The 12,825-nt window shown below is 34.2% G+C and overlaps 1 protein-coding gene across 1 annotated transcript; it reads left to right on the forward strand.

Moving 5' to 3' along the window:
• Positions 1-1,211: 1,211 nt before the first annotated feature.
• LOC140043969 (uncharacterized) lies at positions 1,212-11,614 on the forward strand. Its single transcript, XM_072088454.1, has 16 exons — positions 1,212-1,502; positions 1,892-2,194; positions 2,550-2,603; positions 3,104-3,436; positions 3,659-3,787; positions 5,420-5,545; positions 5,727-5,882; positions 6,698-6,938; positions 8,014-8,085; positions 8,430-8,501; positions 8,737-8,808; positions 8,993-9,064; positions 9,271-9,898; positions 10,001-10,331; positions 10,692-10,861; positions 11,420-11,614. Exons 1-16 carry the CDS (start codon positions 1,316-1,318, stop codon positions 11,612-11,614), a joined length of 3,141 nt encoding a protein of 1,046 aa, XP_071944555.1. The 5' UTR covers positions 1,212-1,315.
• Positions 11,615-12,825: the final 1,211 nt, after the last annotated feature.

The raw sequence follows: 12,825 nt of genomic DNA on the forward strand, positions 1-12,825 counted from the left end.
TACGAAACCAATACCCATTCTACATTTCTGACGAATACGCTGATTGTGACATCACACCCGAAAACAGTCTACAGTGTAGTCAAACCTTGGTTGATTGTTTTCCTTATCTTATTTATACGGAATGCTCAACGGGTATGTAATTTTTGTTTTATATGCCATCCCTGAGTTCAAATCCTTCATCTAATTTAAGCCTAATTAACCCTTCATAAAATGCATGTTGAATTCAATAAATGGTAGGTCTATAGGTCTAAATCTGTGTTAAGTGTTAATTAATCGCTTCTAAAAGAGTTGTTTCTGACGGTACTTAATGCTTGGATGAATATTTTGCAATAACTGCTTTAAAATCAGAACGTCCATCCATACTATTTGTCATGTCATAAGCATTATTACTATGATGTCTGTCAGTTATAAGCCTCTGATGACAAATGCAAATAACGATCGACAATCATCTAAATTCATCCATTCTTTATCTACAACACATCTTCTTCACAATAGTATAACATACACTGGTCTCCAGTACCATGAACCCCGAATACCAATTCCACGTTCTTGGTATTTATGCCGTTTGTTCATTACGTCATTCTATTAACTAGTCAAGCGTAGCGGGGAGTAACTAGTGCCATCATTTTGTTTTAAAGATGAGCTTATGAGATAATACTGTACCGCAATTTATATTTAGATGTTGCACGAATCAAGGGAGGAGGTCATCGTGGATTTGTTCAAATCTTCAAAGATGGCAAATGGAATTATATTTGCAGTGAAAACTGGAATGTTCAGACTACTGAGCTTGCTTGTAAAGAACTCAACTTTCGCTCCACTTCTACAGTGACTGGTGTTGGTGTAAACACAACCGCCGTAGTACCCGATGCTCAGATCATTATGTGTGATGGAAGTGAATCGAGTTTGCTGAATTGTCAATTTGATACCAACATGCAATGTAAACGTCATGCTGTACAAGTCACGTGTTCTGACGGTGATAATTTGTGCTTTTTTGCTACACTACTATTGTCCTATTATTGTATTATTTTTGCATAAATTAATTAAATTTGTCTAGACCTATCTATACTTACTTTTTCACTGCCACATTCGTGATTTGATGATAGGAGTATTGGGTATTTAGCAAGAATAGGATTACCTGTAGTAACTAGTGCTGATAAGTAGCGACATCTTTCTTTTATCTTACTCTACAGTTGGTATACGTCTTAGAGGATCGCCAGTAAAGCATGCTGGTCGTGTGGAAATATACAACAACAACCAGTGGTGGACGGTTTGCGATGATTATTGGGATACCAATGACGCGAACGTGGCATGCATTATGGCGGGTTATTCTGGAGCTACCAGAGGGTATCGCGAGGCAGCGTTTGGTGAAGGGGTTGGTCCTATTTTGCGCTATGATTTTTTTTGTGACGGTGATGAAGACGACTTATTTGATTGCCCATTTGGTACACATTCCGATGGATTCTGTTCACATTACGAAGATGCAGGAGTGATTTGTTCTACAGGTACGTTTCAGATCTTTGTATATGTTTACCAAAATAATTCAAAGGCATAACACCATAAAGGAGTATAACTGGGTTTACATGCAAAATTCGCACATTTTTATACTTTTTATACAATAAAAAAAACACTACAAGACCTTGAGAGTTAGTGTTCAGATTCAAATTCATACACATTAATTAGGTTATTTGACAATAACTGGGGCCCGCACTAGAAGCAATAGCTTGTATCATGAGGGCCCCTACAAAATAAATATAAATATGCAAAATAAATAAAAAGAAACATCCCGTCTTAATGTCTGCCCTTTCATGTTATCGTCGCGTAATTGATGTTATTGTGCCGTGATTGTAATTTGTATGATTAATTAAAATGAATGTCTTGTTCCTTGTAACAGATATAATTCGTCTTTCTGATGGAAGCCCATCTGCCGGTCGGGTTGAACTATTTATCAATGGCCAATGGGGAACGATTTGTGACGATAACTGGGACATAAATGATGCCATTGTTATTTGCCGACAATTAGGGTTTGACAGAGCTGCTAACGCATACGACATGGCTAGATTTGGTCCTGGCAAAGGTCCAATACATTTTGATGAAGTTCAGTGTGCGGGAAGCGAAACCGATATCTTACTGTGTAACACTAAAAGTATTCATGATTGTGAACATTCTGAAGACGCAGCGGTGTCCTGTGTTTCTGGTAAATATTGAACAAAATATATAAGTTTGAGTTTTTTTTTCACAGTAGATTTTCCGTCAGATGTTACACACAGTTGTTTATCTTTTTCATCTAGTCAGACGAATATGTGGTGAATATTAATTTACAACATTTTGTTGTTCCATATTTTTTTTTTGGACCAATTAGTTTGTGGCGAGTTAAGCTGTGGCCGAGTTTACTTGGGGCCGAGTTATGTATGGTAGATAAGATAGATGATTAAATATCAAATACCTATCATCAATACGTTAGGCAATAAGGAGTATCTAAACATTAAATTGAAGCTCCCTTTATAAATCAACATTATTTTCATTGTAAGCTGTACTCTTTTCCTATTTAGACTCATTTGTGACTCCATCATGGTTGAAACCATTTAACAGTATTCAGACAAACGGTAAGTTAACATAAGATCAGTAATAACAAAGTAAATGTTATATTAATGAACAATGGACAGAGAATAAGAAGTATTATTTTCATCTGCCATATTCTATAATAAAAAAGAAACGAAAATGAATAAGAATGCAAGCAAAATCATAATTTATCGAATAAGATAGTAAGATTGAAATGAAAAGATAATATCAAGAGTAATGAAACATGAAAGAGAGAAAATTATTACATTTGATTTTTAATTTAACAAAATAAAAATAACCTATACTAGCAGTAATGATAGCTTTGATAGAAGCTCTAAGATGATAGACGATACAATTGTTATTTCTAAGAGCTATAGTGTATAAACGGAGTATTTAATCGAACGTTCCGATCTTTATTTGAGATCTTTATCAACTCACTGCTTGTTGAATCCAATAGATTCAGGATCAGTTAAAAAATAAAATTATTGTTAATTTAAATGAAGCGAATAAGCAAATCACCCGTCGTATCAATTTTTGTTTGCAGGTTGTAAAGACTATTGGTTTCAAAACGATAATTCTTGTCTAACAGTTATACATACAGAGCATAGTACTACGCTTTCCGAATTGTCTTGTCCAGAAGGATCGTCAGTTCTTTCAGTAGACACAGAAGTAGGCATGTTAGGAGAATATCTTCGAATAATTTATTACTATTATGAAGAAATCACTCTTAAACTATTTCTTTGGCAAGATGGTAAATCAAAAACTTGCACTTTTTTTAATCGTACTGGTGATAATGGAGACACATGGGATGTGATTAGTGTACCGGCAATACAGTGTAACGACGTCTATGCTTATGTTTGTAAAATGGATATTAAAGGTACAGTATTTGTAATGTCTCTATGCCATTGTACAATTGTTCTGTATTTAATCATCTACTCAATGATAACATTAATGAACGAGTCTTGTGGTTAATCACGTGTGAAACCAAATTTTATAGAGAGTGGTTCAGTACAACATACAGTATTTGTTAAATATACATCATCACATACCTAACATTTTAAAGTATTTATTTGATTAATTCAAACAAATTAAATTTTAGATCAATCTCAAACATGTTCAAACAATCAATTCAGATGTTTATCTGGCGCTTGTATTCTAAAATCATTACAATGTGACGGAAACTTTGATTGCCCTGACAACAGCGATGAAGATGAACAATGTATTCAAGGTAATATAGTAGGCCTATATCAGTATTATTCTCGAGATATTCTCGTGTATTTCTGGTGGAATTTCTCTCGTTTTCACGACGTAGGCATCCGCGGTCTAAAGGGAATTCTTCTGCGCAGACAAAAAAGTACAGGCCGAATGAAGATAGTTACCACCGGTAAAGTACTATAGGCCAGGAATGAGTAGTTCTTTTTTCAAAACCAAAAATTAGTGAAACTAACCTGCTTGACAGCTTCTTTAGAAGAATGGCTATAGGCTATAGGCTTCGCATATTCCATATTATGTATCAATAATATTGCGGTTTTTCTTATTTTAGAGTGTTCCGATTCGTTGGACGGCCACGACTATCGGGGGACAAAGAACAAGACAACAAATGGAATACGTTGTATAAAATGGACAAGTAATTTTAAAGGAACTGATGCGATATATCCAGTAGATTACATTGGTAAAGGTATTGGGGATCACAACTTTTGTCGGAATCCAAACGGAAGACAACAGCCATGGTGTTATACAGAGGATTTTTATGAAGTTGAAGATTGTGAAATTCCATTATGTGGTGAGGAAATGAATATCAGAGTCTATTGTATGCAGTATTTGTTTCAAACAATCTCTTATGGCCAAATCAGACAGCGTCGTATGACGAGGCGGGAAAACATTAAACATGTTTAAAGTTCTCGTGACGACCTAAAAACTGCACCTGAAGCTAGCTCAAGACGACTCGTTTCGTCGGGATTCAACTCAGACAGCACCGACGAGTCAAGACGTTGCGTTTCACTAAAACCTATTCCAAAGTTTTGGTAACAAGTTGTTATTATTTGGGTTATAACACTATATCATTTTTTTAGATCAAGTTTCAGATGCAGATTTAAACAATTGTCCAATCACAAGCTTCCAGTGTTCAACAGGTCATTGTATTTCCTATTCATTCCGTTGTGACCATAAACCAGACTGCCCAGATAGCTCAGATGAACAAGATTGTAGTAAGTTTATGTTCACATGACTGTTATATTGTTATTTTGGATAAAGATTTGTGCAAAAAAAAGAAAAATAAATAATGTATACGCTTTGTACTTTGTGCATAGCGCACCGCATAGTCACTTGTTAGGCGCACTCACTGGGCCACTCAGTGCTTTAAAATGCGCATAATACATGTTTTTTTTTAATGGTAGTATTCAGGAATTGCACCGATGTCGAGTTTTCCTGTGATAATGGACGCTGTTTACAATCTTCATTGCAATGTAACATAATTAAAGACTGTTTAGATGGAACAGACGAACTAAAATGTGGTAGGCGGTTTTTTTCCTGAATAACATGACATAACATTAGCACAACATTTTATTGTAAGGGGAGTTTACAGTTGGAGAGATTTTTTTGGATATATTGTCTTACAGTGCATTATGCCTCATGTAATGTATACAACAACAAAAGACTGATAGGTTGTAGATACAAAATGGGAAGATCTTTAATGTATGGAAAATTAGACGTTAAACTAGTCGTTGAAGGTGAAGCCTAGAACGTGCCACACTGCAACTGCAATTGTATTAAAATAATTTCGCTCGAGTAACAAAAGTGCTGTATATATCCATTTATTTTTTCCGGTGCAAGTGTCACTTAATACAGTTATCTTTACCAGGTGAATGCAGCTCAGGTTTTTTACGATGTAGTGATGGTAAATGTTTGCACCCAAAATTCAAATGTGATCGAATAAGAGATTGTCCAACAGGAATTGATGAGCCCATGGATGAGCCAAATAATTGCCGTAAGTAGTAGCAATCAAATAGCCTAATCACTAACATTTCACATTTCATTGAGTTTAGACAGGTATTTGAAGCAAGTTTTTCTTAAGTGAACATATAAATGATGACAGTGACAAAACTAGACTAGCTTTATCATTTGGAGGCAAGTTATCGCTAATTCTTGTGTTGTCTTTCCTATTATAGAATATACTGATACAAAATCGTTATGTAATAAAACAGAGATGGTATGCGAAAATGGCATTTGCATCGATCAGCGTCACCTGTGTCTATTAGACTACGATGTGTATTCAGACGACGTTATAACAGGTTGTCGAGATCGTAGTCACTTACAACATTGTGGTGAGTTGAGTTGTTTCATGTGTTGTGCAACCTTCGTATTTATTCAATATTATAATCATACAACGATCCTGTTTATTCAGGAACGATGGTACTTGACAAAAATGTATAGTTTAACTTTGTATAACATAAAGGTTTCAATTGCTTTGTTTATCGTGCATTTTCTACTTGTCAGAAGTTATGACACGCCATATATGCCTTTTTAAAAAATTAAGTCAAAACACCTGGACCCGAAGACTGTCATATGAAAGTACTTTTCGTGAATAGGTGCATTTTGTAGGATTGTAGATAATAAATAAATAATTTTGTTTGAAAAATCCAGTAAAGTAATTACTCACATTCTTTAGCTTTCGCCATCTTGGCTGACGGCTTGATCACAAGTGATCCGGTCCACGGCTACTTCCTGGAAATCTGTTGATTGTTTCTAGGTGACGTCATACTTTTTCGTAGCAATGATGTGTATACGTGATCGAGAAATACAGCTCCTTCGTCGTGGTTGATTGCGTTATACCCCACTCCCGTCTTTCTGATTTGGATTGCTTTTACTTTGTAAATTATTTGTTTTATTTTTAAAGTGTGAATTATTTAAAGTACGATTGTTTTATTATTTATTATAAACAGTTTTCATTGGGGACCTACATGCAACATTATAGTAACTCAGCATTTATTTATTATATTTTGATTTGAAGACCCTTACAGAAGACTCGGTTCTCGGGCAAATTGTTCCATATATTGTTCCACTAACACAAGAACTTATGAGATAACTCTCCCTTTTTTGCAAAAGTTTCTAACGCTTTAAATCATACTTTGTCGTGTAGCTTCATTCGAGTGTCCAGCAAACACATACAAATGTCCGAGCTCGTACTGCATAACAATCAAAAGCCGATGTGATGGGCGAGATGATTGCGAAAATGGAGAAGATGAACAGTATTGTGAGGATTATAACTGTCCAGGATACTTCAAATGTCAAGATGCGTCAAATTGTATTTCTCAAGATCTTGTGTGTGATGGCATCAAAGACTGTCTTCGTGGGGATGATGAACTTTTTTGCGGTAAGATGTGATTCAAAATTCAAAAAATATTAATACTAAATAAATAGAGAATCAGTCATAAAATAATAACACAAAGTGTCATCCATGTGTTCTAGATTATTTGGATACGTTGATTTAGGAAAAAAAAGAAACCGTAACTAATTGATCTATTTAAGATTTATACATTGTTGATAGATGTATGATCCTGAGCTTAATTTAACCCTCGGAGAAATATAATAGTCTCCTAAGAAGTTGTTACTACAGATTTACTTAGTACTATTTAATTTTGTCTTGCTATGATTTTATATTTTTTTTCTAATAAAACTTACATCTACCAAGAAGTAGAACGTAAATGTGCGTAAGTTCTACTTGTGTGATGTGAATTACACTTGTGTAATTTAATTGATTTACATTTCCCTTTCTTGCCTAAAATAATAAATTGTTTAAACTACTTTTTCATTGATAACGTCTGTCATAGATATACAGTGCCCTAACGGATGTGTCTGCCAGGACCTTTCATACAACTGTCATGGAGTAGAATGGACAGCAGAAAAAGCTGCATTAATTTCGCCAGATGTACGATACTTGTAAGTATAATAATTTATATTTTTATATATGTATTGTTTATAAAAAGAAACATTGTTTCCTTGCACACATAAGTCCATGTATATATATGCACGCGCACACGACACACATACTATACATATACAGTCCATACAAAATTTGTCACAGCCAATCAGAAGATCAAAGGACTGTTAGAACTTGGTCCTATTGGCAAGACGAGCTCAACATCATTTTGTTAGATTGCCTTGATATTAAATAAGTTTTTTATTTTCAGAAATCTAAGCAATGTATCTATAGTTCCTTCAGAAGACACGGGTGAAGATCTGCTATTCTTACATCCCAGTATTTTCAAATTTAATTTTGTTTTGTAAGTTTAATTAAATAAAAAAATACACTAAGCTTGTTTAAGTAATATTTATGTCTAGAGATGAAAACTATGAGTAGCTGCTGTAGTAGTTATCCAGTATATTCAAGTATTTTGTTTACACTTGTAGATGTAGTATAACTATTGTGCTTTTTCATGCATTTTCTTTTTATAGAGATATCTCTGGAAACAATATCAAGAAACTAGCAGGTGAAATGTTTTATCAGTTTGACCATCTGACAACTCTGTAAGTCATCATCACAATTTAGTAAACACATTTACACAGAGTTTTTAAAATTCGTTGCATCGTCAATAGACGTAATAGGGGCCGGCCACAACGCGGCACAATTCAACAAAATAAATGCACCCGATTCTGTGGCTGTTACTAGACTCTCTGTGGAAGACTGTCTACCAGATACCTATCTAACTGTATTAAGTACTTTTAATACATGATATCTCTGACGTCATTAGGTTCCTATCTAGAGACAATGTATAACGTTATAATATGTATTCATCAAATGCACCAGAAAGCAGAATAGCAGGTTTATCGTAAATAAAACGAAATTATAAACGTATATTTACCTATTCTAGATACATGCAAGGCAACAATATAGCATCATTGGAAGGTGATGTCTTTCAGGATTTAAAACAATTGAAATATCTGTAAGTAAACCATGTTAAACCTATATAGAGTAGGCTAGTTTTAGTTTTTTAGGTAAACGTTTGTGTTTATTTTTTCTAAAATTAATTTAAAGCTCATTAAACATGTTTAGTTAAATTTCTTTATACCGCTACAATAATAGTAGACTACATAATACTTTTACATAAAAAAGACTATGGAAACAGCAGAAAATTGCTGTACATTTTGGAACTAATTGTTTATTTGTTTCATTAACAGTAATATCCATGGTAATGGATTGGAATCCATCGGCAGAGGAACATTTTTCGGATTATCAAAACTCGAGTATTTGTAAGTATAAAGTATTTTAGATGTACGTCATGGGTGACATTGTATGGGTTAATGGAGAGAACACCTTACAATTTAAATACAAAATAACAGAAAACGATACACAGCAATTTAATTCCTAAGTAAAAGTGTATATGTATAACAGAATGGTTCTGTGGTAACATTATTTATGTGTGCTCTATTTTAGAAATATGTCTGGAAATAACATTGGTAACGTTGATAAATTGATATTCAAGGACTTGATGTCTCTTAAAACATTGTGAGTAATGTATATATAATCTTGTACTTTGGAAAATGGAAGTTACAGTACAATAAATGTATGTCAATATTGTGTCAGAGTAGACTAGATATAGAGAGATGAAAGAGAAATACTCGTCTACAAAGTATATACAGTAGCTCTTGCTCTTATAGCGGTGTTGTGTCCATGTAGGAACCGAGCTTCATGAAGTAAATCTTTCATTTCAGAATATCTGATGATTATTCATTTTGCTGTTTGTTGGAAGATGTTGGTTTTAACGACGTTGACTGTACGCCAGATGCAGACGTGTTTTCATCATGTGACAATCTTATGCAGAATGTGTACCTTAGAGCTTTCTTATGGTTATTTGGACTGAGTGCACTTCTAGGAAACAGTTTTGTAATCTTATGGCGATGGATAAATTGGCCTGCAAAGAAAAGTCCATCTTACACACAATCGTTTCTAATTACTAATCTTGCAGTTGCCGATATGCTTATGGGGTTGTATATGTTGATCATTGCCAGTGCCGATTCCTACTATCGGGAAGATTACGTCACACATGATAGCGAATGGAAGGCCAGTCGAATATGTACGCTTGCAGGAATCTTAGCCTTTCTATCCAGTGAATCGTCTGTGTACACTCTAACCGTCATTAGCTGCGACAGGTTTTTGCACATTGCATTTCCATTTCGCCGTTTCCATCTTACACAAGAAACAGTACAATTTGCAGTGGCTGTCGGATGGTTTCTGACCCTCGTCGCGAGTATTCTGCCAGCATTACCAATCCCGTACTTTAACAATGAGTATTACGGTGTCACCAGCGTGTGTCTTGCATTGCCATTGACGTCGGAAAAAGTGAGAGGTTGGGAATATACCACTGCGATTTTTATTGGTTTTAATTCTTTGTGCTTCTTGTTAATTTTTGTTTGTTATTCAGGTGTGTTCATTTTAATAAAGATATCCAGTAGTAAAGTAAATCAAGCAGGACACATGAATTCTGACAAAAATAAGCACATTGCAATTGCTATACGAATGGCTGTTATTGTCGCTACCGACTTCTGCTGCTGGGTACCAATCATAGTAATGGGTATTTTATCACTGACAACATCTGTTAACATACCCGCCACGGTATATGCCTGGGCTGCAGTCTTCATTTTGCCAATAAATTCAGCAATTAACCCATACTTATATACAATAGCATCTTTAAAGAAACTTCAAAGGCAACTAAAACCTTCTAAACATGTATCGGAAAGTATGCCATCTACGGAGAGAACAAATGTGAAAATTGGTTTGTAAAGAAAAATTATCTATTTCTTTATGTAATTAGGATGATTAATCTGTGACTACAGAGATTATTAAAAAAAATGTGTTTTATTCTATATAAATAGTTGTATCTAAATTTAAACGAATATTTGTTTTGGGTAGCCCTCTCAGTAATAATAATAAACCCTGTTTTTCCAAGGAGCCCTACGATACTTATTTTATAATTGATTGTTACAATTTTTGTCCAAGGAATTATTATGTATGTCCCAGAAAAGTAATGTCATCCGTCACGACGTCACATTGTCTCTCTCCACCTAGTTACAGTAAGAACAAGTCATTATTATAGTCATGCTTTTAACTCCAGTTTTTGTCATTGTTTACTCAGAAGGTGTAAACATCCCACGAAATCAAAAAGAGCAATCTACAGTTGAGAAAATAGAAGCTATGTTATCAAATGGAACAGATAGACATGGGAAAGAACTTGATGCAGACGTACGTAAACACCTTTCAATGGCGTTGAGATTTGCTAAGCAGCAACAAGCTGGTATTGTACAAGTAAGAACGTTTATTTATATTCTTATGCAAGTACACATAAAAAAAATAGAAATATTTCTGAATAAAATTACAATGCGACGGGTAGGCCTGTCAGTAGCTGGATCTCAATGTAGATTCAAATAAAATATGCAAAAATATAAATCTGAGTTTTGCTAAACGTTATAATCATTCGTCAGTGCAAGTATATTACATAAACTAATGTGTTGTGAGCAAGTTGCTTATCTTATTATATTACAATAACGTCATTAGATGAAGACGACACACTTTTTCAGCATTAAATGGCAGTTCCAAAATAATATCGTCCGAACAATATCATTGTCTCTTTCATTAGTTAATGTTAAAAATGTTTTATTCTGAACAAATATGTTTGTACAATTTTTTGGTTGGATATGTCATTTTTAATTTACAAATACTTTATAAAAATGTTTTCATGTAGTAAATTAAGTTCAGTTATATTAGATAATGCAAGTCGTTCCTCTGTTGTATCTAAAGGAACAAATGATATGTCGTATAAATGACAATAAAGATGTATTTATTGTTCTGTTTGGTTTCTTGCAGGTTGAGGTTGAGGATTGTGTGGAATTCGAAGAAAGCACACAAGAAGAATCTGAAGACAATACACAAAATCAATCTCAAGACAAAACACAAGAACGAAGCGAATACTGTATAGGAGTGTCTAATCCTGCCTACGATAACGAATCATACGTCACTAGAAGTCTCGCCTATGAAGACGACACATTTTTTCAGCATTAAATGGCAGTTCCAAAATAATATCGTCCGAAAAATAATAAGTATGTCTCTTTCATTACTTAATGTTAAAAATGTTTCTAGCTATTCTTCGGGTCATTAGAAAAGTCTGGAAAATCGCGAAAATGTCTAGTAAACACACTTTGTAAATAAATCGTAAAAAAAGAGAATTTTCTGAAGCATATAGGAAAATAGTTTTGTGTCACTTAGCAGACAGGTATAATTGTAATTCCTGATAGAGGGTGTTTCATTTGCCAAGTCATGCATAACATATCGCTGGAGGGGCTTTCATTCCCATTCTTCCCCCGTTTTACTTTGGCTGGGCGCTGACACTCTTATCTACAGCCAATTTCATATTTTATTGTATTTTAATCAGACTCAAGTAGATTTATAGATATATTTGATGCTTAAAGGGGGATTCTGGGTTTAAAATTGCTTTTAAATATCGTTTATTTCTTAAATAAAAAATATTATAACAATATAGACATTTCAGAATGAAGAAGTAATAACGAGAAATTAAAAAAATTAAATTTCATATACATTTTAGGGTAAATTCATGGAAAGTCTGTTTTTTAGCAGCTTAGGGAAGCTCATTAATATTCATGAGATATTCACAAAATCACGTCACCAGTGGATTCCAAACTCGCGACGTCATGTACGTTGTGTTTGTCAACTAATTTACATCTCTCTCCCCTGTCAAACGACGACCACCATTGTGATCATTGTGAAATACATTTTTTTTAGATTTTCTAAGCTAGGCCTAAAGTGTAATAATAACAGTAGTAGCATATATTTATTTGACATTTAATGAAATACAAAATTTAGTACAGATACGGAGTCATAAATTATACTATTTTTATACCTCTATAGTACAGATCGTATTATCGGCTTCACGTACAATACTACTCTAGGCCTAGCCTAATAATAATATATATGGGCGAGAGCCATTCTGACTAGGGATTCCATGCCACGATGGCTACGTTAAAACAATGGGGCCCATGGGCCTAGCTAGCCTACTACTAGACGATTGGCCCATAAATAACAAAACCCATCTATCAACCAAACTCCTAAACAATCTAAACCTAAAACATTCTACAAAATCGGCTGTAAATATTGAAGCAAAACAAGGTCCGATCGCCGTCCACACGTATGGTGTCCCGATCGTCTAAGTAGGCCTAAAATAAATAGGTTTAGTTTACTCTCCAAAAAAGCGGATA

The sequence above is a fragment of the Antedon mediterranea genome, chromosome 3, assembly GCF_964355755.1.
Source record: "Antedon mediterranea chromosome 3, ecAntMedi1.1, whole genome shotgun sequence".
In the NCBI taxonomy this organism is placed as follows: Eukaryota; Metazoa; Echinodermata; class Crinoidea; order Comatulida; family Antedonidae; genus Antedon; species Antedon mediterranea.